The following is a 27963-nucleotide window of genomic DNA, read 5'->3' as shown; positions in this document are numbered from 1 at the left end:
ATCTACAGAAACAAAGTATATTATGAGTCAGTACAGACATGGTGCTGACAGACAGCGTTTAGCATGTCCTACTTTAGTTTCTGCCGCTCTTCAGGTTTTCTTCCAGGGTGTCTTTTCTCCTCACAGTTACCTTCTAAAAAGGCCCAGGGTGAATATCATCTATGATCAAATGGCATCTCCTCTAAGCTTGGATGGGACAAGAGAATGAAAGAACATGTTAATAGAAATAAAACAAACCGATACAGTTTTGTGTGAAATGCATTTTCTGCATACAACTAATAAAATTCAATAACAGTAAAATGTGTTTGTAAAATTTTTAATTTTTTTCTTAAAAAAAAAAAAAACAAAAACAAACAAGGCACATAAACTTTTTTCCAGTACTGATTGCTTTGAATGAAGATACGTCTATGGAATGCTCTTGGCATAGAAAGTGTAAATGCGACAGATGTCTGAAGGGAATTCAGGCTTTGAGAACTGGCAGCTCGTTTGGTTTTGCTGTTGCACAAGTCATTCCCATGGCATAGATATACACTTTAGAGTCCACTACAATGTGTTCGTTCTTCACCATCTCTGTAGAATAAACAGAAACAAAACAAGCAACAATGAAATTAACACTTCATGGAGAGCTCAAGTGAGTACGGTCATTCAGCCATTTTTGTAGGCTCTTAAAAATCACTGAGATCAGATACTCAATGAGACCCACATCTGATCACAGGTCTGCACTCTTCTCACTCTTTACTCCTCTACTAGCAAGCTACTTAATATACTGTCATATGAAAAAGTTTGGGAACGCCTCTCAGCCTGCATAATAATTTACTTTCAACAAAAAAGATAACAGTGGTATGTCTTTCATTTCTTAGGAACATCGGAGTACTGGGGTGTTTTCCGAACAAAGATTTTTAGTGAATCAGTATTTAGTTGTATGAAATTAAATCAAATGTGAAAAACTGGATGTGCAAAAATGTGAGTACCCTTGTAATTTTGCTGATTTGAATGCATGTAACTGCTCAATACTGATTACTTGCAGCACCAAATTGGTTGGATTAGCTCGTTAAGCCTTGAACTTCATAGACAGGTGTGTCCAATCATGAGAAAAGGTATTTAAGGTGGTCAATTGCAAGTTGTGCTTCCCTTTGACTCTCCTCTGAAGAGTGACAGCATGGGATCCTCAAAGCAACTCTCAAAAGATCTGAAAACAAAGATTGTTCAGTCTCATGGTTTAGGGGAAGGCTACAAAAAGCTATCTCAGAGGTTTAAACTGTCAGTTTCAACTGTAAGGAATGTAATCAGAAAATGGAAGGCCACAGGCACAGTTGCTGTTAAACCCAGGTCTGGCAGACCAAGAAAAATACAGGAGCGGCATTTGCACAGGATTGTGAGAATCATTACAGACAACCCACAGATCACCTCCAAAGACCCACAGGAACATCTTGCTGCAGATGGTGTATCTGTACATCGTTCTACAATTCAGTGCAATTTGCACAAAGAACATCTGTATGGCAGGGTGATGAGAAAGAAGCCCTTTCTGCACTCACGCTACAAACAGAGTCACTTGTTGTATGCAAATACTCATTTAGACAAGCCAGATTCATTTTGGAACAAAGTGCTTTGGACTGATGAGACAAAAATTGAGTTATTTGGTCATAACAAAAAGCGCTTTGCATGGCGGAATAAGAACACCGCATTCCAAAAAAAAAAAAAAAAAATACCTGCTACCTACTGTCAAATTTGGTGGAGGTTCCATCATGCTGTGGGGCTGTGTGGCTAGTTCAGGGACTGGGGCCCTTGTTAAAGTCGAGGGTCGGATGAATTCACCCCAATATCAACAAATTCTTCAGGATAATGTTCAAGCATCAGTCACAAAGTTGAAGTTACGCAGGGGTTGGATATTCCAACAAGACAATGACCCAAAACACAGTTCAAAATCTGCAAAGGCATTTATGCAGAGGGAAAAGTACAATGATCTGGAATGGCTGTCACAGTCCCCTGACTTGAATATCATCGAAAGTCTATGGGATGATTTGAAGCAGGCTATCCATGCTCGGCAGTCATCAAATTTAATTGAACTGGAGAGATTTTGTATGGAAGAATGGTCAAAAATACCTCCATCCAGAATCCAGACACTCATCAAAGGCTATAGGAGGCGTCTAGAGGCTGTTATATTAGCAAAAGGAGGCTCAACTAAGTATTGATGTAATATCTCTGTTGGGTTGCCCAAATTTCTGCACCTGTCTAATTCTGTTATGATGTATATTGCATATATTCTGTTAATCCAATAAACTTAATGTCACTGCTGAAATACTACTGTTTCTATAAGGCATGTCATACATTAAAAGGAAGTTGCTGCTTTGAAAGCTCAGCCAATGATAAACAAAAATCCAAAGAATTAAGAGGGGTTCCCAAACTATTTCATATGACCGTATGTTAAGATGAGACTAATAAAAAATAAAGTGTATGGACATGCATTAAAAATGAACTGTAATCACCAATAAAATCAATACCCACTTGGTATGAACTATAAATACTGAATCAAAAACAATAATTGACTTCATGCACTACCTTTTGAAATACACAGCCTATGCTGACAGCTAAGTGCTTCAAGAAGAATGAAGATGGAGTTCATCAAATTATAGCCGGTGGGCAGCATTGATCCATCAACTAGTGCTGAGCTCACTCCGATACACTATATGGCCAGATGTTATGTAGTCGCCCCCCCCCCCAAATGACTGAGTTAAGGTGTTACAGCTCAAATCATGCACATAGCCATGCTATGTCCATTGACAAACACTGGTGGTAGAATAAGCTTAGTGACTTTAAACATGGCACTTTCACAGGATGCCACCTTTGATATTTCCATTCTGTTAGAACTGAACTGAAACTGTCACTTGTATTAGTATGAAGTGGAGGGGTCTAGGAACAACAACAGGTCAGCCATGAAGTGATAGACAACGCAAACTGACAGAGCAAAGTGTGTAAAACTTGCCTATCCTATCATAAAAGGGTTCCAAACTGCCTCTGGAAGCAACACCAGCATAAGAACTGTGTGTCGGGAGCTTCATGAAATGGGTTGGTGTAAAGCATGCCACCATCAATGGTGTGGTGTAAAACATGCGGCCATTTGACTCTGGAGCTGTGGAATTGTGTTCTCTGTAGTGATGACTCACATTTCACTATCTGGTAGTGTGAATGATGAATCAGAATTTGGTGCTACCTTCTGGATGGCATAATGCCCACTGTAAAGGCTGGTGGAGGATGGCACAAAGCCATCATTCATAATGATATGGAGAAAGTCGAGTGGTCTGTACACAGACTTGATCCCAACCCTACTAAACACCTTTGGAATGAACTGTAAAACACTGATTAGTCTTCTCATCCAACATCAGTACCTGACTTCACAAATGCACTTTTAGCTGAACTCCCAAAACACAAAAATGTTGTGGAAAGCCTTCCCAGAAGAGTGGAGGCTGTTACAGCTGCAAAGAGAGGGCCAGCTCTGTATTAATGCCTATGGTTTTGGAATGGGATGTCCACAAGCCAATATAGTTGTGGTGGTCAGGTTTCCACAAACCTTTGGTCATATACTGTACATGTCCATCTATGTCTATATTGCATGGGGAATGTTTTCTACACTGCATGTTTGTGTGGTATGTTCTTTTGTGCCTTGTTTTAATTATATTTGTGAATGGGTAGAGAGCTGTGGGGTTGTGGGAGGACAGGTGCTATAAAAATTAAACTGAATACACATAAATCACATTCTGTGTGTGGGACAGCAAATGTCTATAGATGCGGATGCTGTTTCATGAAAAATTAGAACACACAGCAATGGGGATTGTCAGAGAAAAAGTTAACCATGGGTTCCTTCTATTATTTTAAACTCCCTGGCTTCAACACAGGATGAGCAGGCAGCATCAAGTGAACGCCAACATCAGCCCTGGCTGGAATGCCAATTCAGTGCACATAGAGTTTACATACTTTGCCCATCAGGGGATGTGGAAGGAGGTCAGGTGACCACATGACCCAGGCTGAGCGCTAAGCCCACAGCAAATGCAGCAAACCTTTATCCAGTGTCAGTGTATTGAAAATGTTCAAAACCTACCATCAATTTTCTTGTGAAACTCGTTCACAGGTATTAGGATCACCTCCACAAATTCTGTAAAAAATGAAAGATAAATGTCCACTGGAGTATTTTCACACTAAAAGATGACTGGATCAACAAAACATTAAACCAACCTACCTCCGTCAGCTGAAAGGAAAGAACAGAAAAATAGTAAGTATTGTGCATCTTCACGGAATACATACAGCAGACAGACTTTATAGAATATCATTGTTGCCATCATTTAAGTAAACATTAGAGAATACTTGACATTATATTAACCAAATAACACAATGCATTTAACATACAAACTTCAAAGGATTTATTTGCTTTATTTAAGTGACTGTTATAATGATGAATAAAAACTAAATCTTTAAAAATAAAAAATAAAAATCTATCTACTGGCTCTAGAAAAATTCTCCATTACAATAACTTCTGTGTAATGTGTTTTTATTTTAAAACAATACAATGAAAGTATGAAAATATCTACTCTCACAATGCTTCTTGAGCCCCCTTTGTAAATGTCTTGTACTGTATATACAGCACACCAAGTCAGTTCCTTAAAGATGAGGGAATCAGGTTCAACACACTGAAAGAGGCCATTCTAAGATGTTAGTATTAGTGTTATTATGGAAGTCCTATGAAGAAACAGCTTAAATTCAGAACAAACTCTTGACGCTTTCATTAAGCATTTTACTAGTTCAGTTATTTGGTTCTTCAAATACAAAGCCTTCAGGGCTCTGACCTGTCACCACTTCTTTCATTTTACTGAATAACACATTTCTTCTCTGTGATTTTTTTTAACTTCAAATCAGTAAAGCCAAAACATTTTTTAATGTGATTATTGCTTTAGGCTACAACAGATGCTGTTTGTTTAAATATTGAACTGTACTTTTTGCAGCACAACGGCCTTTTAAGGACAGAAGTGATTTTGGCTCAGTCTGAGCTAAACTTTCCACATAGGATTTGTTATTCAGTAAGTTATAGAATTGGTCTGAGTGAACTCCAATAAGCTCTATTTGCTGATCACATTGATAATGGCAGCAAATGAAGTAAAAAGTGTCTGCCGAGATTTATCAGTTTGTTTAAAGCTAAAATGATCCACGGGTAGATTACACATCATGGAGATAGAAGCACAATTTTAAGGTAGACTATATTCATCTCCATTTTGACAATGGCAAGAAGTAAAACAAACCACACTAATATGGAATTTGAATCCCAGACAGATGAAATGTAATAAGCAAAAAACCTGACTGATGTGATGTAGGTCACATGAGACTTAACCTGTTATGCTGGTAAAGTATTCATTAATAATACAGTGATCCCTCGCTGTATCGCGCTTCGCCTTTCACGGCTTCACTCCATCGCGGATTTTATATGTAAGCATATTTAAATATATATCGCAGATTTTTTGCTGGTTCGCGGATTTCTGAGGACAATGGGTCTTTTAATTTCTGGTACATGCTTCCTCAGTTGGTTTGCCCAGTTGATTTCATACAACGGACGCTATTGGCAGATGGCTGAGAAGCTACCCAACTTACTTTTCTCTCTCTCTCTCTCTCTCTCTTGCGCTGACTTTTTCTGATCCTGACGTAGGGGGTGTGAGCAGGGGGGCTGTTCACACACCTAGACGATACGGACGCTCGTCTAAAAATGCTGAAAGATTATCTTCACGTTGGCTACCTTCTGTGCAGCTGCTTCGTGAAGTGACATGCTGCACGGTGCTTCGCATACTTAAAAGCACGAAGGGCACGTATTGATTTTTTTATCTGTCTCTCTCTCTCTCTCTCTGCTCCTGACAGAGGGGGTGTGAGCTGCCGCCTTCAACAGCTTTGTGCCGCGGTGCTTCGCATACTTAAAAGCAAACAGCCCTATTGATTTGTTTGCTCCTTTGAAGAGGAAGATATGTTTGCATTCTTTTAATTGTGAGACAGAACTGTCATCTCTGTCTTGTCATGGAGCACAGTTTAAACTTTTGAAAAAGAGACAAATGTTTGTTTGCAGTGTTTGAATAACGTTCCTGTCTCTCTACAACCTCCAGTGTTTCTGCGCAAATCTGTGACCCAAGCATGACAATATAAAAATAACCATATAAACATATGGTTTCTACTTCGCGGATGGCTCTGGAACGCAACCCCCGCGATGGAGGAGGGATTACTGTATATTAGAAAAAGTGAGGCAACAAAAAGAAAAAAAAAATCCATAAAAGGTCAAGTTATGCTGTTATTGTAATAATAACTGTACTGTGCTGCTGACTCTCTTCAAGTGGCCTCAAGTATCCAGCAAACGTGTGCTTTCTGTAGCTAACTAAGACACGAGTTCTGTCATGTCAACTAGGAATGTGCTTGACTTTGCATTTTTCTTGTACTACGTGTATGTTTGATGTGTGTGTTCTTTGTAATGTGTTTTTAATGTCATGTCATCGTCTCTTTGTAAAAAACTTATTCACAAACCAAGTGACCTATTTGAGACAATAAAACTGAACTGAATTAGTAATAATTGAATTAAAGACATATATTTTAAATATGAAATATTAAAAAAGGCCATTCTGAAATGTACTATGTTTGCACAGGTCACCATTTAGTTAGTGATGTCATCTGAAATGCTTCAGTTCTATTGTCTACAGCTATATATGCCTGTTATCTTGATGTAAAAAGCTGAACAGGAATGCCAGTTTCCCTGATCAAATGCTTAGCGATTATTAAGACTCCAAAGGCACCACTTAAGGCTTCTTCAGAGGAACAGAGGAATCCACATCAGCTCTGCCAATTTTTAAGAGGTACTCACCAAGCTGCTGTTTAGGTTTAATGTTTTCTGGATCATCGCCATTAATGTTGACAGTCACAATGTGTGTTGTACAGTTTGTTAATCCAGGGTCTAAACAAATTACTGGGAGTGGTAAAATTAATGATTATTCACAGCACTAAAATCTTTAAAAGTTTATGATCAATTAACAAGACAACAAATATTAAAAACCTAATAACTTTACAGTTACGTTGCAAAATAGTGCAAAAGAAAATCTTCCCTTTCCCCTTTTACTAAATATAGCAAATCTTTTTTTTAGTAATGGCTACAGGATTTTTTTTTCTAAATTGTAAAACTGACCTGGGTCAAGATGTCAATAGGCATTTAAAATTAAAGGAAGAAAACAACTGAAAAATCATCCACATTTAAAATAAAACTTCAGTAACAATGAAAATGATTAATTACACATGGCTTTGTTAGTCAAAGATTAAAGGCAACAACCATAAAAATAGTTTAGTTATGAAAAACATAAAATACTGTTAGCAGAGTAAAGTATTTAAAATCATTGCTAGTTCTGACTTATCATCTAACAGTAAGGCACACTGGCTCTGCTACTGATCTTTTATTTTGATTTGACATTTTTATGATTTAGTATTATTTTATTACTTTTGTTTCTCAATAGATAATGCCTTAATCCAAGTTAGCTTACAAAATCAGAATTTGTTAAAACTTTTTTTTTTTTTAAACAGTTGGAATGCAGGAGAAGTAAATGATTTACTCAGGGTCACATGGTATGGTGAGTCGAAGGCCAGAACTGAGTGGCACCCTTGGGAGTTTAAAGTCCAGTGCCTTAGACACTCTACCATTCTGCCTGCCTTACTCAGGATCTTTACTACTGATCATCAGTCACATTACAGTGTAGAAAAGAACAAGATAGTGACACAGTAAAATGCACTAAAGTGAAAACAATTGAAAACCAATATGCAGTTTGCTCTAACTACTGCAATGACTAATTTCAGCAGGCTACTTATCCAGTCATCTAGTCCTCTATGCCAAATGTTCTTATGAGAAGGTTTTTATTTGAAGTGTGATGTAAAGGAACATTGCAAAATAAAACTATCACATTTTCAGGCAGATACTGAAGCTGTATACTAATATGGCACCTATATATGCTATTTCCCCCTTAAATAAGGTGAAATGTTAGAATTTTCCATCACAGAGCAAAGCTCTCAACAACTACAGACATCTGCATGTAAGCCTATTAGCTGGTTATAATTCACTTGCTCACTGCTCATCTTATGATGGGCTATCTTGTTTATTAAACTGCTGAATTGAATTGTAGTCAACTAGTATGTGATTTTGGAAACAAAACCAAAGTACACTGCCTGAAGTAAGTAGTAACATATATGCTATATGCCTGGTGATAGTTCAGGAACCCACATAGACTTGTGGCAGTAGAAAGAAAAAAAAAAAATCAGTCCTGCAACAAGCTTCGCTTGACAACCCTGTACCTAAAATTATGTACCACAGAATGTATGAAAATTACCTGGAGAAACGCCAATCACTTCCCCTTTATACCCAGTTTCTTCCAATAGCTCTCTTAACGCTGCTTCCCCAGCTGTTTCATTAGGATCAATAAGACCTAACACATACAATTATAAAAACAATAAACACCATTTTAATGTACAAATTAAAGAAAATAACACTGATCCAACTTTGCCAGTGAGTTACATTTACATTTCAGTAATCAAATTTCCTCTCACAGTCCAAGCACATGCCCATACTATATATATACAAATCCATTATACAGCCCAAGTTACTGTTCTGTGCTGCAGCTTTATGTCCACAGAGTATATATATATATATATATACAGTCATATGAAAAACTTTGGGAACCCCTCTTAATTCTTTGGATTTTTGTTTATCATTGGCTGAGCTCTGTGGTGGGTTGGCACCCTGCCCAGGATTGTTTCCTGCCTTGTGCCCTGTGTTGGCTGGGATTGGCTCCAGCAGACCCCCGTGACCCTGTGTTCGGATTCAGCGGGTTGGAAAATGGATGGATTGGCTGAGCTTTCAAAGTAGCAACTTCCTTTTAATATATGACATGCATTATGGAAACATGAGAATTTCAGCAGTGACATTAAGTTCATTGGATTAACAGAAAAAATGCAATATGCATCATAACAAAATTAGACAGGTGCAGAAATTTGGGCACCCCAACAGAGATATTACATCAATACTTAGTTGAGCCTCCTTTTGCTAATATAACAGTTTCTAGACACCTCCTATAGCCTTTGATGAGTGTCTGGATTCTGGATGGAGGTATTTTTGACCATTCTTCCATCCAAAATCTCTCCAGTTCAGTTAAATTTGATGACTGCCGAGCATGGACAGCCTGCTTCAAATCATCCCATAGATTTTTGATGATATTCAAGTCAGGGGACTGTGACAGCCATTCCAGAACATTGTACTTCTCCCTCTGCATGAATGCCTTTGTAGATTTCAAACTGTGTTTTGGGTCATTGTCTTGTTAGAATATCCAACCCCTGCGTAACTTCAACTTTGAGACTGATGCTTGAACATTATCCTGAAGAATTTGTTGATATTGGGTTGAATTCACCCGACCCTCAACTTTAACAAGGGCCCCAGTCCCTGAACTAGCCACACAGCCCCACAGCATGATGGAACCTCTGTCTGTAACCATTCTCACAATCCTGCGCATATGCCACTCCTGTATTATTCTTGCCCTGCCAGACCTGCTGGGTTTAACAGCAACTGTGCCTGTGGCCTTCCATTTCCTGATTACATTCCTTACAGTTGAAACTGACAGTTTAAACCTCTGAGATAGCTTTTTGTAGCCTTCCCCTTAACCAGGGTCTTTGTTTTCGGATCTTTTGAGAGTTGCTTTGAGGATCCCATGCTGTCACTCTTCAGAGGGGAGTCAAAGGAAAGGAAGCACAACTTGCAATTGACCACCTTAAATACCTTTTCTCATGATTGGACACACCGGTCTATGAAGTTCAAGGCTTAACGAGCTAATCCAACCAATTTGGTGCTGCAAGTAATCAGTATTGAGCAGTTACATGCATTCAAATCAGCAAAATTTTTGCACAGCCAGTTTTTCATATTTGATTTAATTTCATACAACTAAATACTGCTTCACTAAAAATCTTTGTTCAGAAAACACCCCAGTACTCCGATGTTCCTAGGTAATGAAAGATATACCACTGTTATCTTTTTTTATTGAAAGTATGCAGGCTGAGAGGGGTTCCCAAACTTTTTCATATGACTGTATTTTGTTGGCAGTAGGTGTCAATCCTCCCTTCGGAGGATGTCAGCACTACTTTCCAAAACGCAAGTCACTGGGTCATCTCGGAGGTCACATTCAAATTGCAAAGATTATACCCAAGCTTCTCATTAAAGGTTCAAATCTTCTGTCACCAGCAGAGATCTTCAGATTTCATCTGGGCTTTTCAATTCACAAACTGCACATTCACATCTATAAGACACTCACATGGGACTTCTCAGTTTTTTTATTTTTAATACATTTGCAAAAACCTCAAGTAAACTTTTTTCACGTTGTCATTATGGGGTGTTGTGTGCAGAATTCTGAGGAAAAAATTAATTTAATCCATTTTGGAATAAGGCTGTAACATAACAAAATGTGGAAAAAGTGATGCGCTGTGAATACTTTCCGGATGCACTGTATAATATTGACACAAATCTCAGAGCACAGCATATTCTTCAAAGGTCCCCAGGTTAACCCGAGATCCCTAAATTTAAACTTGGACCGTAGCATATATTAATGCATGCTGTCTCATGTGCTGGGACCCTAAACTGTTCTCGCTTTTACGGATGCTTTAACCTTTACTGCTTCTGCCATTCCTTTGAACATTGCAGACATATGGCATAGCAGTATGGCAATAGATATTAAGTAACACTGTTGCTATACAGTATTTAATTCAAATACATTAAAGATATCTCAGATTTCTGAAATTACTATTGACTAGTTCAAATGTCATTGGAAAAGTCAGTGTTTTCACTAGCTTAAAGAAATTTAAATGTATGTTTAATTAGATTTTTGATTAGTCAAGTTATAATTTTAGATACAGAAAATAAATACTAACATAAATAAAGAGGGGATTGGAACATTAACTTATGTTAAAATGTCTTTTCCTGTGCATGTGAACGCAAAGTTACCTTTAAAGATGATCCAGTTCAGCAAAATGATCTAAGTACTGCTTTACCAATTTAATAGGAGTATGTGCTATATATGCATGATTATTAAAGAAAAATTTTATACTCCATCAGTTAAAATTAAATGTTAAATTTAATTACCTGCTGGAAATTCAAGACAATAGCATCCGATTGGTGGTCTGAACTGTTTAACCATAACAAGGCAGTCAAAATGTAGAGTTCTTTTCAAAGTAGCAAATATTCCTACACCTAGAAAAACAAGTGAGTAAAATGCTTAACTATTATTGTGTAATAAAATTAAACACTTTTTAACAAGACAAGCAAATTAAAAAAGAAAACTCAAAAAGTTAAATTCTATAAAAATCTAATTTTGTTTTAAAATGTCACATAAATCTTCTTTCTGTACATTACACATTAAATACTTTTGACATTTACTTCCTTTTTTGGGTAAATTTTGTTACTGCTAATTAATCACTTATAACTCACTGTAAATACAGAAATACAGGTTATGTACTCCTGCACATAAATTTTAACTTAATCAAAAAATAATTTAATTAGGTCTCTTATTCATTCTGGTTCACCAAAGACCCTGATGAGAAATGTTCTTTTCCAGAAGAGGCAATAGATTTAATCACTGTGTTTCTCTTTTAACCTCCATCCATCCATTTTCCAACCCGCTGAATCCGAACACACGGTCACGGGGGTCTGCTGGAGCCAATCCCAGCCAACACAGGGCACAAGGCAGGAACCAATCCCGGGCAGGGTGCCAACCCACTGCAGGACACACACAAACACCCACACACCAAGCACACACTAGGGCCAATTTAGAAACGCCAATCCACCTAACCACCATGTCTTTGGACTGTGGGAGGAAACCGGAGCGCCCGGAGGAAACCCACGCAGACACGGGGAGAACATGCAAATTCCACGCAGGGAGGACCCGGGAAGCGAACCCAGGTCCCCAGGTCTCCCAACTGCGAGGCAGCAGCGCTACCCACTGCACCACCATGCCGCCCCGGCTTTAACAAATACACTGAAATTAACCACATATCATTTATAAATTTAAGGCATCTGATTGTAATCAACCTGTAATGATAAAATGGTCCACAGAATGGCCAAACTATTCCAAATACCATAGCTGCTTTGGCGTTGTTACTCTCAGTACACCACTCAGAGTATTTTAACCCACTGTATCTGAGTGTGGAATCACAGCTGTACAATGTCGAGAGCACAGAGGATTATCGGGATACAGCTTCTACCCTGGAGACCATTTACAGCACACAATGCCTCAGCCATTAACACAGTCTATTTGAACTTCTCCCATTTGGCAAACGCTTCAGAGCGTTTCCTTCATGAACCTTGAGGTTCAGAAACAGTTTCATCCCAAGAGCTACAAAAGCACTCAATCAGTTCATCAAGTGCTCCCAATAGAACAGTTTATACTTAGAATTACAATTACTTCACTGCAAACTTGCACTACAGTTGTAATATTGCAGAACCTGAGCCACTTTATAAACTATTTGCACTATCTGCACTATATGTACATGTATATTGTACTTATGCTTTCATACTGATCTTTCATTGTTTTTAATCATATTATAATTATTATTGTTATTATATAGGAAAATAAGTTTATGGAGGAATTGCATATTGAATCTCATTGTACAATACAATAACAATAAAGGAATTCAATTCAATAGAAGACAGCACATATTTGCAGATGATGACTGGCTTCTAAGTTGATTTACATTTCCATGATCTATCTTCTTGGAGCTCTTGATATCATTTTTAAGAGGAAATGCATTAAAGTATGTGTATTACATTATATAGATGAATTTTTAAATAATGTATACTGTTAATAATTAAACATGTGGGAATGGTGGTGCAGCTGTAGTGATGAGCTGGCGCCCTGTCCAGGGATTGGTCCTGCCTTGCCCTGTATGCTTGCAGGGACTAGATGGACAGATGGATGGAATAATTAAACATGTACTAAAAGATATTTCAATGATCCTTAAAAGTTTTGGAAGAGACAGCACTGCTGCATTAAATTATTTCATCGACTGGTATGCACATCCCAGCAAGCATCTTCCATGAGGCAGGAACAATCTCTGGACGGGGCGCCAGCTCACTGCTACCACAAGCTGTAATATAATGAATGTAATGTATTCTGTGTCCTGTCGGTGTAAGAGAAAGCCCGTTTAAGAAGCATGTACTGATTCATATGCATAGAGCACATAGAAGAACACATACAATATGAAGTATTTAACGTGCTATTTTAGATATGATGGGATCTGAGAAACACTAGTAAATTTAACATTGATTTTAAGATCAAGCTTATGACATTCTACTTTAATGACAAAATAAACTACAAGATTAAAGTGGAAATTTCAACCAACCCCCACAGTGCCCCTATTTGTTCTTTTTTTCTCTGTACTCTAATATGCTTCTGTATGACACTCAAGACAGTGGGCTACAACTCACCTTTTCACGGTGACTTTGATATCTGACCACTTCTTATTTATTTCGGGCAATGTGCGACTTTCTGAACTTGAACTTTCGAGTGTCTCAGCTACTCTGTATCACTCAATCAACTTCCTTTTGTTATTTACATACCACTGCTTAAGCCAAGAAATAGTAGTTTTTCCTTGCCTCCACTTCGTATTTGCTAAAAATTCTTTTTTTCAAGTGCTTTTGCCATTGTCTTTTAACCAAACACTGAACAGGGAAGGTGATGTTTATTTTGATTTGCATATTAAAGTAGCAAAATTTTGTGAGGAGTTGGGGTGGGGTGGTAGGTGCATGCACGTGCATTACTTTTCATGCTGACCGGGACTTATGGAGCTGAAGTGCATGGAAGTTGGCTTACGCACGGTTTTGTGCATCTGAATATTTTTGTGTGTAGGCACATTTCCACTTTTGTCTGTACACCATGTTTTAGTGTGAGTTCTACGCACAGCGTTATGCATGAGGCCCTAGATGAGTAAATAATGCATTTGGAATCTTCAGAGGGAGACAGAGGATAAACCAGGAAGTTTTTGTTTAAAAATAACTATTTTAGACATCATTCACAAATTATGATTTAATCGAGTTCACCTACCATCAGCAGAACAAGTCTGAGATTTTGTTGTTCTTTTCACAGTTTCCCAGGTTCTAAATCAGAAGAAGAAAATTAACAATATGTTCTTAAAGCATAGTTAAGATTTAAGCACTGCAAGCATCTTAAATCTATTTGTAAATTAGTTACGATACTGAGGTTCTTATACAATGAATAAATATTTTAATGGAACAGATTTGTCACTCTTGAGCCCAATAATTCATACAGATCAAACATAAAGCACATTTCTTTAAATATCTAATATGTTTAACACTAGAATTACCAGAGCCTACGAAAAACTCGTAGATCCGGCCCACCTTAAATCGCTTCTTAAAACCTTTCTCACCTCTCCGCCAGCGTCTTTTGTCATCTAAATGTACTGATAAAGACAAGTTGCCAGCAGCCGGCTATTCCATCCCCCCAACGACTTAGAATGTAAACAAGCTTTTCCCAGCTAATGCCTTGATTGATTATCTGGGAGTGAAGTGGAGTTTTAGAGTAGAAATAATAAGATTGTTATTTGGAACACACGCATTTCATATGTGTTGCATTTCTACAGTAATCTGTGTAAACACATTGTTAAAACAGAAACGGTTTACAATATTCTAGTAGCAAATGACAAAATGTAGGCATAAACTATATAATGTATGAAGCCTGAAGTCCAAATATCAAAGAAACACTTTCACAAAAGGTACAAAAAAAGCCACCGCCAAAAAAACCTGTCTTAGTGTGAGACATTGACATGACTTAACTATCACTGCTTCCGTGGCGTAACAGTATCAGTCGCTGACTGGGAATCAGAAGCTCATGAGTTCGATCCTGCACAACTCCCATTTGAGAAGTGTTCTTATTTTCACTATTTTAGAATAAAATGATACATTTGATTTCAGTCTGTAACAGCTGGTGTAATTTATGATATTTGTAAAGGTTAGCTTTATTTTTTTAAAATTCATTTTTCATTGTCTCAGTCGTGTTCAGGATCCATCCCTACCGCCCCCCACCTGACACTGCTGTTTTTACATAAAGACGCGCTATAGTTCTGCAGTGTATCACGATACATACGACCGCGTGTTTTTTCCCCCCAGTATTGCCAGTCCCCACGTGTTGCTGTATGCTGTTTCTTTTGTACTCCAGGACATGCAGAGGAAAGCATAGTAAAGAGCAGTAACTTCAGCGCTATATGCAATCATCAGACACTCCCCATCTGATGCTGTTTTCACATAAAGACGCACTACAGCTCTGCAGTGTACTTGTGACTGCATTGTCGTACCAATGCTTGCGAACTGAAGTGTCTGCATGCACTTTTCGTGGCATTATACGTGTATTTTTTGAGCATGCCCATGTAGCTCAAACACAGGAACATATGTTGATGTAAAAGTATAACAAAACAAGTGCACTTTTATTCAAGACTATAACCGAAGAAAAAAGAAAGCAAGTTACAGTAGGTGGAATGCTAAGAACTGCTGATTTCCATTCTGTGCTATATAACTGTTAACATTTGAATCTGATGATTGCATATAGCGCTGTCTGATTTAGTGTGCGCAAGAACATGCAGGTGGTCAGTTGCTGAGTGCTACAACGCACATTTTAAAAAAAGAAAGACACAAATATATGTGACGTTTTGAAGAAATCATTTTATGACGCGAATAGTACCAATCAGAAAACATCGTCGAAGTAATGCAATATTATTTGAAAACGAGCAGCGTCAGGTTGGGTGTGAAGTTATACTGGCGCTGTTTGAGTCAGATCAGAAGCTGAATAAGCTGAAAAAGCTCCTGTTCTGACTCTAAGTAAAAAAGCATGAATTAATCAACAGAAATAACCACGATTGACATTTTAAAGCTAACGATTTACAGTGCATACCAATTTATAAATTCAATGTCCGTTTGAGGAAAAAAAAACCACTTTCTTCAAAGCTGGGAATCGAACTCGCGTCTCTGTGGCACAGTAAGGCAGTGGTGCTCCAAGTCAGCAAACCGTCCTTATAACTTATTTTTTCAAGATCCATAACACACAGACAGACAGAGCACTGCGTAATACAGAGACAGACAGGCAGAGATATACAAATAAACAGGGAAGGCACATGTACTGAAAGAAAAAAAAATCAATATGTGCGTTGTTTCTGCAGCACTGAATGAGCACACCCGCTCTAACATCACCCCACCCCCGATCTGACTCTCTAAGTAACAGCGCAAGTACAGACACAAACCAAGTGCATGTGTGTACTGTATAATATTAACAAAAAGAGCAGCTTACTACTGAAAACGGCAAATATAGGAGTGAGTGGGGATCGAACCAGGACTCTTGATTACACTTGGTTTGCGTCTGTACTTGTGCTGTTACTTAGAGAGTCAGATTGGGGGAGGGGTGATGTTAGAGCGGGTGAGCTTATTCAGTGCTGCAGAAACAACTCGCATGTTGATTTTTTTTTCTTTCAGTACATGTGCCTTCCCTGTTTGTTTGTATATCTCTGCCTGTCTGTCTCTGTATTACGCAGTGCTCTGTCTGTCTGTGTGTTATGGATCTTGAAAAAAATAAGTTATAAGGACAGTTGTTCATGTTAATTGCAGTCTCAATTGTTAAAAAAATATTTTAAAAGGAGCATCCCACATGAAAATATAACGATCTCATTAACTGACAATGCATACCAATTTACAAATTTTATGTCCGTTTGAGGTTAAAAAGAAAAAAAAGAAGTAACACTTTATCCCCAGCGGGGAATTGAACTCATGTTTGTGAGGCAGAGAAAAGCTACTCTGTCTGAGAGGCAAATCTTAGCGCGCTACGCCACGGAAGCTGTTATATGGTGTGTGAAGCTTTTGTGGAAGTGTTTATTTGATCTTAGGAACTCGGGCTTTACACATTCTATAGTTTTATGCCTACATTTTGTAACATTTATTACTAAAATATGAAAAAGTTTCTGTTTTAGCAATGTGTTTACACAGATTACTGTAGAAACGGAACACGCATGAAATGCATGTATTCCAAATAGCGATCTATTATTTCTATTCTAAAACTCCAGCAGTTCAGTCACTCCCAGGTAATCAAACAAGGCATGAGCTGGGAAAACTTAGTGAACGTTCTGCGACGGTGGGGGATGGAATAGCCGGCTGCTCGCTGCTCCTCTTAATCGGCACATTTAGAAGACAAAAGAGAGGTGAGAACGGTTTTAAGGTGGGCCGGATCTACGAGTTTTTTCGTAGACTCTGGTAATTCTAGTGTTAATGCAAATGCTCCCCTTTGAGATCAGCTCCCATAAACAAAACTAAAAGTCTGTCTCATTTATCCTTTGCAGTTTCCCTTTTTATAGTTCAACACGTGGGTCGTGCAAATGTCCCTTCCTGTTTCACTATGCAAAAGTACATACTATTCTCCATAATGACTGATTTAGTCCTGCTTAAATTTGAGATACTACCACATGGAAAAAAAAAATCTAACAAATTATTTTGAAATACATTCACTCCCTCAGGTGGTTATGGCTAGGTGTGAATCTAACATGGTAGGAACAGGCATAATACATAAACTGAACAGGCAACCAGTCTATTACAGACAACACCATATGCACCCTATGCAACTTCTTGTTCGGGAAACTTAAGATGTTTTGCAGCATGGGAGAAAAATCATTGCAAACTTTGAGGCATTACTTAAACACTGGATTTTCATCTTCTTAGATGCAAATTAATGAAATGTTTAAAAAAAAAATTGAAAATACAGTAGCAAATAAAAATGTTAACCAGTCAAGGAATAAAGAATGTTAGTTTAATCGAAGTGGAGGAAGGCTTGCAGCAGGTTAAAACAAACAGGGCAATGGGCCAGAAGGCATATCAGGTTGGCTCTTAAAATCCTGCTTTAAGCAGCTCTCTCCAGGTTTTCATTTGCTTTTTAACTGGCTTCTGACCTGTGGTATTGTACCTGAGCTGTGGAAACAATCTTTACCCCTGTTACTGAAGTTTCCAGGCTAAGCTGCCTAAATGACTACAGACCAGTGGCACTCACCTCTATTTCAGTGAAATGCATTGAACATTTGGTGAAAAGCATCTTAATGACAGAGACAAAGTGTTTTTAAGATAACAACCAATTTGCTTACTGTGTAAACAGAAGTGTTAAAGACGCTCTGCTTGTTATATCAAATCTACACCTTTCTCGATAAGCCTGGTTCATATGTCAGAGTCCTATTTTTGGATTTTTCTTCAGCATTCAATACCATACAGTCTCACATATCGATTGGGAAACTGAACAGTATGAATATTAACCCTTTTATCACATTATGGATTCAGTACTTTCTTTTAAATCATTCACAGACAGTCAAAGTACAGGAAGCTTTTTCAAAAGTCATTCATTCAAACTTTGGAAGTCCACAAGGGTATGTCTTATCATAATTACTATTTACTCTGTACACAAGTGACCTGAGACAGAACAATGACCACCTCTACGTTATCAAGTATGCTGATGACACCATGCTCATAGGCAGAGGTGGGTAGTAACGAGATACATTTACTCTGTTACATTTACTTGAGTACCTTTTTTAAAAAATTGTACTTCTAAGAGTAGTTTTACTGCACCATACTTTTTACTTTTACTTGAGTACATTTGTGAAGAAGAAGCGCTACTCTTACTCTGCTACATTGGGCAACACTCGAATCGTTACTTTATTTCCATTATATACGCTATATTTTTGCCAGAGAGAAGCCGCCAGTGGATCTACTGCATGACTGTTTCACCAATCAGACGTAGCAACAATAATCACACGGCTCCATTTCACAAATCAGACATAGCCATGTAGTCACATGATAACACACAAACTGTAACAGCATAGTGGCACAAACTCCTCACAGACAGCAGACAGGGAAAGAAAGAATATAAGAAAAATGAGAGCCAACTCCTGCTGAAGCTTAACCATCACTTCACTGAGTGAAGAACAAGCACATTTTAACCAAACATGCGCAGACCGTCAAGTTAAAGTGAGACTTCTTGTATGTGCACAAGCTGCCTTGTTCTAATGTTATTTTCTATCAGTTGTGCTATTTGGAGGGCAAGTGAATATGCAGTATTATACTGTCAGTGTACAGTATATTTTGTCACCATAAGTAGTTTGCACTGTCCAAACATACATGTTACCTACTGCAGGTATTGGCTTCAAAAGCTTTGTTATGAAAAACTGTGATTTGGAACTTTTTGTTATTTGTGTATCTTTATTTTGTAAAGATGTTATTTATTTTTACTCATTTTTTATTTTATTATTTGGAAATAGCAGAATTTGCACATTATTTTATAGTTTTGTCTGTCTTATTACAACATTTCTAAAAAATAAATCATTTATTATGATCAAACAGTTACTTGAGTAGTCTTTTCACCAAATACTGTACTTTTTTACTAATACTTGAGTAATTTTTTGGATGACTACTTTTTACTTCTACTTGAGTGATATTATTTTGAAGTAACGCTACTCTTACTTGAGTACAAGTTTTGGCTACTCTACCCACCTCTGCTCATAGGATGCATATCTGGGGAGGATGAAAGCCACTATTCTAAATCAAGTGAACTGTATGGTAAACTGGTGCAATAAGAACTCTCTCACTCTGCATATAAAAAAGACCAAAGAAATTATATTTTATTTTAAGAGACAGACATCGGTATGTTCACCCATTGTTATTCAGGGGGAGCAGGTGACTGAATATAAATACTAGCTTAGATAACAATCTTAATTAGAATACAAATACAAAAAAATTTTCTCTTAATGCAATCAGCGCTTATTTCTCCTCCGTAAATTCAAACTATTTAAAGTAGACAAGGACCTCATGTTGTTCTTTATCGCAGTATGATTTAGTCTATTATCACTTTCAGGTTCATTGCCTGGTTTAGTGGTCTGACAAACCAAAATTTATAAAAGCTCCAGCAGATTACTAAGCATGCAGCTAAAGTTATTGGGGCTGATGCAGATGATTTGGTAAGTGTGTGTCAGAGGTCAATGCTAAAGAAACGAAATCATCTCAACTGATGACAGACATCCATTACATTAAGAACTTCAGTAAATCAGGATGGATAGTCACTTTGAAAACCCACACAAGTTGGTCTAGAAATTCTTTTCTTCTTAGTGCCAAATGACTTTTTAATAAGGAATATCGGAGAGAACAGTAGAGGTTTGATATGTATCCTGTAACCATTTTTGTGTAAATATACACTATCAAAGTGCCATACCTTAACCTATCTTGTCTCTATTTGGTTTGTTTTATTTCATTCTCTCAGTTATTAGATGCAACTGAGAAGGCAAATTTCATGTTTTCTTGTGTAAACATGACTAAATAAAGAAACCTTCAAAGAAAGCCTTAATTGCTTATGATATTGTACTACATTCTTATTTAAAACAGCAAAAATTCAATGCGTTTAAAATCCATATAAGCCTGCACACAATTCCTAAAAGTTTTTATATTAAACATAAAAAATTAAAATTCTTCAGTCTTCAGCAATTTATTTTAAATTGTAGTTATTACACATCTTTCCAACCTTCTGTTTTCAACAAGTACTTTGTGTAATCAGATTTTTCTCAATAACATAAAAATCTACATACGCAACATTAACTACAGAAATTTAAAATTAAAGAAAAAGATTAAACAATCTCTAAAATACATTAATATTTCTTGCAAACATATTTATCCAAAATGATAAAAATTACTGGAGCATAATAAAATTCAAGGGTGGACAAATTTGACACATTTTATTGGGTTATTTCAATATACTTTCTAATGTTATTCAAATAATGTTATGCTGGAAATTTTTTATATATATATGTGAGAGGATTCCATTTTCTCTCATATCTGCCCACCCCATTAAAATAACGCCATAGTTCCCAAGTTATTAAACAGAACGTTTTTCTTGCCACACAGAAGTGTTCATCTCGCTTTTAGTTAAAATGTACAGTACTATCAGCCAAAGCTGCACAATATATGAAACTGTCTTTGAAAAACATAGGAGGGATACTTAAATTGGATTTGCTTAGATTTTATCAATAATTTTCAAAGTGCTCACGTTGTGTGTTATTTATGCACCGTCTGTATAACACAAAAAACCCTGTAGCATTTATGTTAGTAGCACAATGATTTATTTCTAGCACATACATTATTCAGAGTCCTGGCTTCAGTGTAATGTACTCTGACAGTAAAAACCTGTAAAATTTTACACATATGAACATACTACATATTCATACTCTATATTAATTTATGGTTATCCATAGCAATGTTTAGTATCTATTTAAATATTTCCACAGCTCAATAAGTGGGAGGTTAAGCTGCACTGTGTATCAGCAATGGGGACTGATGGACAAACTTGTGGCTTACACTTTTTAGCATGCTAGCCCCTAAGCTACACTGCAAGAATGAAATAACTAAATGAAACAAAGTATGCCTTTTACTGTAATAATATTATATTAATAACAGAAATGTTTGAAGGTTGCTGTTCATGGCTTCATTTTAAAATAGTCATGCTACAGCAGATTCTGCTCCACAAATTGCACCAGCATTTCTGCTACACTTTCAGTCTGCTTTTGCTGTATTAGAGCAGATACATAAAAATCTTCCAAGGCTTCAAGCCAAAAAAAAAAAAAAGATCTTTACTCATTTCATGATCTAACAATATTTTGAAAATTGTAAATGTAATGTGTGCTATAAAATCAACAACACTGGGCAGTGCAGCTTTAATGTTCTTAGAGAAACTTAAACAAAATACATGTTTGTGTTTTTCTGTTATTGCTATCTTGCTTGCCTTTAACAAATAACATAGCTAACTGAAATATTAACTTTTGCTATATATCCATTTTAAATAAAACAAATGTTTTGTTCTCTACATTTTAAGAGTTATTTTTTCTGAGAATGCTACCTTGTTTTTCCAGAAGGATCAAGATAGGTAGTCTGCTCAAGTTTTACCCATTTTCCTTCTGTGATTACCTGAGAAAAAACAAAGTGTAAAATGGACTTTACAAATAGTTGCTCAAAAACAAAATATTGAATACAGCAACTGAAGCAATAGCAAAATATATAAAATTAGACAAGACGCTTGCATTTTTAAAGTTTAAGCTTTATGTATCATTGTTAAAGTAGGTCATAAGTTATATACTCTTCTTCTTAAGATTTAAAAATAAAATTAGGAAAAGAGTCTAGAGGACTTAATATGATTAAACAAGTAAAGACAACCCATACATACAATTAAAATATACATAAATATCTGAAATATAATTGTAATTACTATTACCTCTTCTTTAATGACAGCTGGTTGTGTACATTTAGCTATGTCTGTGACCTCTTCGTTGCTCATGTTAACTGCTGAGATTCCTTTTAGTCCAGTGGCTCAAATTCCAGAATTGAGAAATCCCACACTAGTCAATAGTTTTATGTAAACACTGGTTACAGATCAAATGTTCCCTGGCCCAGCTGAATGTTTTTAAATGGCTATATACAAATCTTCATACCTGAGAAAAAGAAATGCTTTAAAAAATGTACTGCAATGCAAAAGGTTCTACTTTTTATTTTCATTCTCTTAAGATACACAACTAATACATAATATTTACCAAAATTATGGGCAAGTTAAAATCAGATCTTCTGGTACTTCAGACCCACATTACTGGTGTGTAACCCTAAAGGTCTTTGCAGAAGTATCCAAAATCCTCAAACTGAGAAAGTAAGTCATCAACCTACAAGTTCTGTTAAGAATGAAACATAGGTGCAAAGTAAATTTCACATTACCTGAACTTCTTTTTCCGTTTAAATACAACAAGATAGTTTTCATTGAAAACACACAGAAATTTTATAAAAAGAAAAAGAACAAAACAATTAAAATGAAATTAACAGGTGTCAACTTTGCAATGTAGGTACCAGCTGTCCCATCAAACGGCTTTAGAAAATGAATGGATAAAATCCGACTAAAAGTTGGACTGGTGCCCTACCCCAAATTCCTTTGAGCCTTTTTCTCTTTTCTTTAATAATTAATATTCTTCTGATGTGCTTTATGATGTTCATATATTTCTGTAACACTGCCAGCGCTGGTTAAGTGACTTCCTGACATAACACACTAGATCATTTGTTTGGAAATAACCTCCCGCCTTGTGTTTTACTGTCCAGTTCCGTAACTACATGGAATCCTGTCTACACTGGAGAATTTAGTATGATTAATATCACCGAGAAACATTGTAATAAGAGTAATATCATCACCGGTGTTCTTTTTTAAATGCTAGAACCAACATTAAGTTTTATTCACAGATAAGAAACCTGATACATCATAGTGACTGTCTAAAAATGACATTCAGAGAGTTATTGCTGAGACCCCCAGCAGTATGCACTTTCTCCACTTTTTTCCAGTTCATGGTTTTTGGCTTACTGTTCAAGAGTGAGCCCTTTTATAACAAAACTGCTTAACAGCTATGCTCCTAGCTACTGCCAAGTATCTTTCCTTTTTATCTGCCACAAATACCAGTAGAATACATATCATGCGTTTCATTGTGACTTTTATTATGAGAGGACAAACTGAAAGCAACATAACCACTTTCCAGCACATGTGCCTTCTCTTCAGTTGTCATTCCTGTTTATTTCAGAATGTTTTCCACAGAACTGTCATTTTCCACATATTTGTCTGCACTGTCCTATCAAGCAAGGTTCTATAATGTATATTTAACAGATGACTCAGAAGAATAGAATATAGTTCAGGTGTTTAAATAGGAAGTCATACAGTCAGTCAGCAATAGAACAGGCAACCCTGAGCTTAAAGACATAGCCACTATACCACACTGTCCAATAAAATATCAAAGAATTCATTCAAAAATGTTACTTAATTTACACAGTATTTGATGATGCAAGGAGTCTTTATAGGGTTTTTTCATAAAGGAGCTGTGGCCAGCTAGATCTGCACCATTACTATTTTTATTATTCTAACATGTTCATTTTCTATTGAATTATACCAGTTATACATTTAAGCAATGTTTACTATAAGAAAAAAGGTATGTGGCACAGAAGGTATCAATAGTTTCACCAAACTCTTCAAATATAATTTTCCTCCTGGCATTGTTGTGGAAAAAAATATGTGGGCTGTGTGACATAATCTGCCCTCAAGGGGAATGAAAAAGCAGAACTCTTAATTTCACTATGCATTTTTGTCCTAAGCTCAGCTTCTTCTATACCATTGAGTTTATTGTCATGTAGCCTTTATGGTCAAACCTCTCATATGTATTCTGCAAAAAACAAAATATATCATTCTCAGTTAAGAATATTTTCTACGACAGCATACAGGTGCATCTCAATAAATTAGAATGTCATCGAAAAGGTAATTTATTTCAGTAAATTAATTCAAAAAATGAAACTCATAGATTCATTACACACAGAGTAATATATTTCAAGCATTTTATTTCTTTTCATTGTGCTGATTATGGCTTACAGGTAATGAAAACTCAAAATTCAGAATCTCAAAAAAATAGAATATTACATAAGACCAATAAAAAAAATGATTTTAATACAGAAATGTTGGCCTACTGAAATGTACTGTATGTCCATGTACGTACTCAATACTTGGTCGGGGCTCCTTTTGCATGAATTACTGCATCAATGTGGCGTGGCATAGAGGAGGTCAGCTGTGGCAGTGCTGAGGTGTTATGGAAGCCCAGGATGCTTTGATAGCGGCCTTCATCTCACCTGCATTGTTGGGTCTTGTGTCTCTCATCTTCCTCTTGGCAATACCCCATAGATTCTCTATAAGGTTTAGGTCAGGTGAGTTTGCTGGCCAATCAAGTGATACCATGGTCATTAAACCAGGTATTGGTACTTTTGGCAGCTTGTCAGCAGAGGAAAGCATAAAGTGCTCTAAAATTTCCTGGTAGATGGCTGCACTGACTTTGGACTTGATAAAACACAGTGGACCAACACCAGCAGATGACACAGCTCTCCATATCATCACTGATTGTGGAAACTTCACAATGGACCTCAAGCAACTTGGATTCTGTGCCCCTCCACTTATCCTCCAGACTCTGGGACCTTGATTTCCAAATGAAATGCAAAATTTACCTTCATCTGAAAAGAGGACTTTGGACCACTGAGCAACGGTCCAGTCCATTTTCTCCTTAGCCCAGGTAAGACGCTTCTGATGTTGTCACCGGTTCAGGAGTGGTTTGACACAAGGAATGCGACAGTTGTAGCCCATGTCCTGGATACATCTGTGTGTGGTAGCTCTTGAAGCACTGACTCCAGCCACACCATAGTCCACTCCTTGTGAATCTCCCCCAAATTCTTGAATGAGCTGTGTTTCACAATCCTCTCAAAGCTGCAGTTATCCCTGTTGCTTGTGTACCTTTTTCTGCCACATTTTTACCTTCCACTCAACTTTCCATTAATATGCTTAGATACAGCACTCTGTGAACAGCCATCTTCTTTGGCAATGACCTTTTGTGGCTTACCCTCCTTGTGGAGGGTGTCAATGACTGTCTTCTTGACAACTGTCAAGTCAGCAGTCTTCCCCATGATTGTGTGTCCTACTGAACCAGACTGACAGACCATTTAAAGGCTCAGGACACCTTTGCAGGTATTTTGGGTTAATTAGCTGAGTAGAGTGTAACACCATGAGTCTACAATATTGAACTTTTTCACAATATTCTAATTTTCTGAAATACTTAATTTTGGGTTTTCATCAGCTATAAACCATAATCAGCACAATAAAAAGAATTGAACGCTTGAAATATATCACTCTGTGTGTAATGAGTCTATATAATATGTGAGTTTCACTTTTTTAATTGAATTACTGAAATAAATTAACTTTTCAATGATATTCTAATTTATTGAGATGCACCTGTATGTGACAGGTACTTTATTTGAATAACTACATTAAGCTGTTTCAATTGTGTATCCCTACTCTGATGATTTGTGTTTGCACAGCATGTTCCAACCAATTACAGGTTAATCAGACATTACAATATTTTAACAGCATAATATTTACATTAATTTTCCTTAGCAGGCGTATTTATCCAAAGCAACTTACTAAAAGAAGTTAACATAATCAAGTAAACATCAGTCTGAGGACTGATTGGGAACAAGTGTTACAGGGCAAGGCTAAAAAATTGATCACCACAAGTGAACAGCTAAGAACAAAATACAAGCTAGTTACAACAATTCCTAGATTACAAAAACTTATCAGACAGAAATTCACTAAGCGAGAGAATTTTCAAACACTTTCTAAACACATTGAGTGAGTCAGAACTTGGAATAGAGGAGAGCAGCTCATTCTATGAGCTACCTACACATGAAAAGAATCTGGATTGAGATTTGATGCCACGCAGAGGTGGCAGCTCCAGATGCAGTTCATCAGCAAATCTGAGTGGGCAAGAAGTAGCATAGGACCTCAGAGGTGTCTCCATAAATATGGGTGCTGACTTATTAACTACTCTGTAATCAAGCATCAAGGATTTATACTATACACATGCCGCTATGTGAATTTCCCCTTGGGATTAATAAAATATCTATCTATCTATCTATGGGGAGCCAATATAGTGATCTGAAAAGAGGGGGTTCAAGTGCTTGCCATGGTTGGTTGAACACCAGACATGCTGCTGCATTTTGAACCATCTGCAGCAACCTGATGACACATGCCAGTGCTCCTGCCAGCAGAGAGTTGCTGTAGTCCAGACATGGCATGACCAAAGCCTGGACCAGGAGCTGTACTTCATACTTTCTTGCAGATATTGCCAAGACTAAGAGACTGTTGCAACATAGTCAGTGAAGGACAGCTGGTTATTGATGACAAATATACCTTCTTTGATGTAGTATGTTATGATTTATATAATGGAGGGTTATGCTTACAAGATATTAAAAATTATCAACATGTATTCTAATTGCCAAACTAACTCAGACTTAACAGTGCAGTTTCTATTTTGCAACAAGTAGGCGCTGCACACACAATAAAATAAAATTAAACCTCTGGGAAAAAAAAATCAATTTTGTAGTTTTTAAAACTACAGCATTAGCTGGTGTTAATATATTAAAAAAGGAGGAGCGACTTAAACCACCAGTAATGTAAAATTAATCTAACATATAGGTCTGTGATACATCAGAGTATGGTACGTTTACAGAAACAATGACTAGATCGCAAGTCCCTCTAACCCAACGAGCGGTGTCATACTTGTAATGAATTGTAATTGTGCCAGTTGCATGAGATGGAGGATGGCCGCTGACTGTTACTTTCTAAAGTAGTGATCTTTGCGATAAACACTGATAAATTAAAAAAAAAAAAAAAGTTACATGAATATTTTGGTTATACGTTGCCATTCTCGAAACTTTTGAATTTAGTTATTTCGCGTGTCGAAAATAGCTATGAACTAAACTAACAACATCAGACTACTAAGAGCAACTATCATAACCCGCATTATTACAAATTGAAACTGTCCGTAACATAACGACTAAATACAACAGGATTCAAATTCTCAAATCCAGGTATGAAAGTTGTTGAGAATACATGCACCAGTTTACAGACATCATCATTTAATAAAACAATCCATAAACAAACTGGTGTCAATGAAATGATCGCTACAATACCTTAAGACTAAAAATACTCTCTTGCTCACTCTTCCCTTTTCAACAAGTCCCCTGCATGCTCGATTACCAGATATGTAAGAGCAACTGTAATTATTATGTAGTCTGCTACCATCTGTATGCTTTGATAAAGAGGAGCGCGTTCTCACCGCAGACTCGGGTCTTCACTATGCGCTCCGTTCATTAAACAACCCTGGCTGGCACTGCACTCATCCCAGTCAGGCGCGACAACTTCCGGACTGAAACCCACACCAAATTCGCAAAGCTTCAGTCCACGTGGC

At 37.0% G+C, this 27963-nt stretch overlaps 1 protein-coding gene across 4 annotated transcripts; it reads right to left on the bottom strand.

The window, feature by feature from the left end:
• Window positions 1–338: 338 nt before the first annotated feature.
• nudt5 (nudix (nucleoside diphosphate linked moiety X)-type motif 5) lies at window positions 339–27944 on the bottom strand. Of its 4 annotated transcripts, none has more exons than XM_051931411.1 (9): window positions 27832–27944; window positions 22690–22821; window positions 22374–22590; window positions 22002–22069; window positions 14133–14185; window positions 11177–11284; window positions 8385–8480; window positions 4097–6982; window positions 339–570 (listed from the first exon to the last, which is right to left on the bottom strand). In XM_051931411.1, the coding sequence occupies exons 3-8, from the start codon at window positions 22434–22436 to the stop codon at window positions 6816–6818; spliced, it is 555 nt and encodes a 184-aa protein (XP_051787371.1). In that variant the 5' UTR covers window positions 22437–22590; window positions 22690–22821; window positions 27832–27944; the 3' UTR covers window positions 339–570; window positions 4097–6815. The 4 variants fall into 4 exon arrangements, with proteins under 4 accessions (XP_051787371.1, XP_051787367.1, XP_051787374.1 ...); XM_051931407.1 differs by having other exon boundaries at window positions 27686–27875; XM_051931414.1 differs by lacking the exon at window positions 22690–22821 and having other exon boundaries at window positions 27832–27921.
• Between the last annotated feature and the right edge of the window lie 19 nt (window positions 27945–27963).

Source organism: Erpetoichthys calabaricus, chromosome 1 (genome assembly GCF_900747795.2).
Source record: "Erpetoichthys calabaricus chromosome 1, fErpCal1.3, whole genome shotgun sequence".
Lineage (NCBI taxonomy): Eukaryota > Metazoa > Chordata > Cladistia > Polypteriformes > Polypteridae > Erpetoichthys > Erpetoichthys calabaricus.
Note: the sequence above shows the minus strand (reverse complement) of the source record. Positions and strands in the feature narration are given on the sequence as shown.

What these genes read in the sequence shown, in the direction of transcription:
- nudt5 (XM_051931411.1), bottom strand. Translation starts at nt 22,436, where the DNA reads ATGAGCAACGAAGAGGTCACAGACATAGCTAAATGTACACAACCAGCT. An exon ending in TCAGACTTGTTCTGCTGATG is followed by an intron (nt 11,285 to 14,132) that starts GTAGGTGAACTC and finishes TTGTTTTTCTAG; the next exon opens with GTGTAGGAATATTTGCTACT. An exon ending in TTGTCTTGAATTTCCAGCAG is followed by an intron (nt 8,481 to 11,176) that starts GTAATTAAATTT and finishes TGTATGTGTTAG; the next exon opens with GTCTTATTGATCCTAATGAA.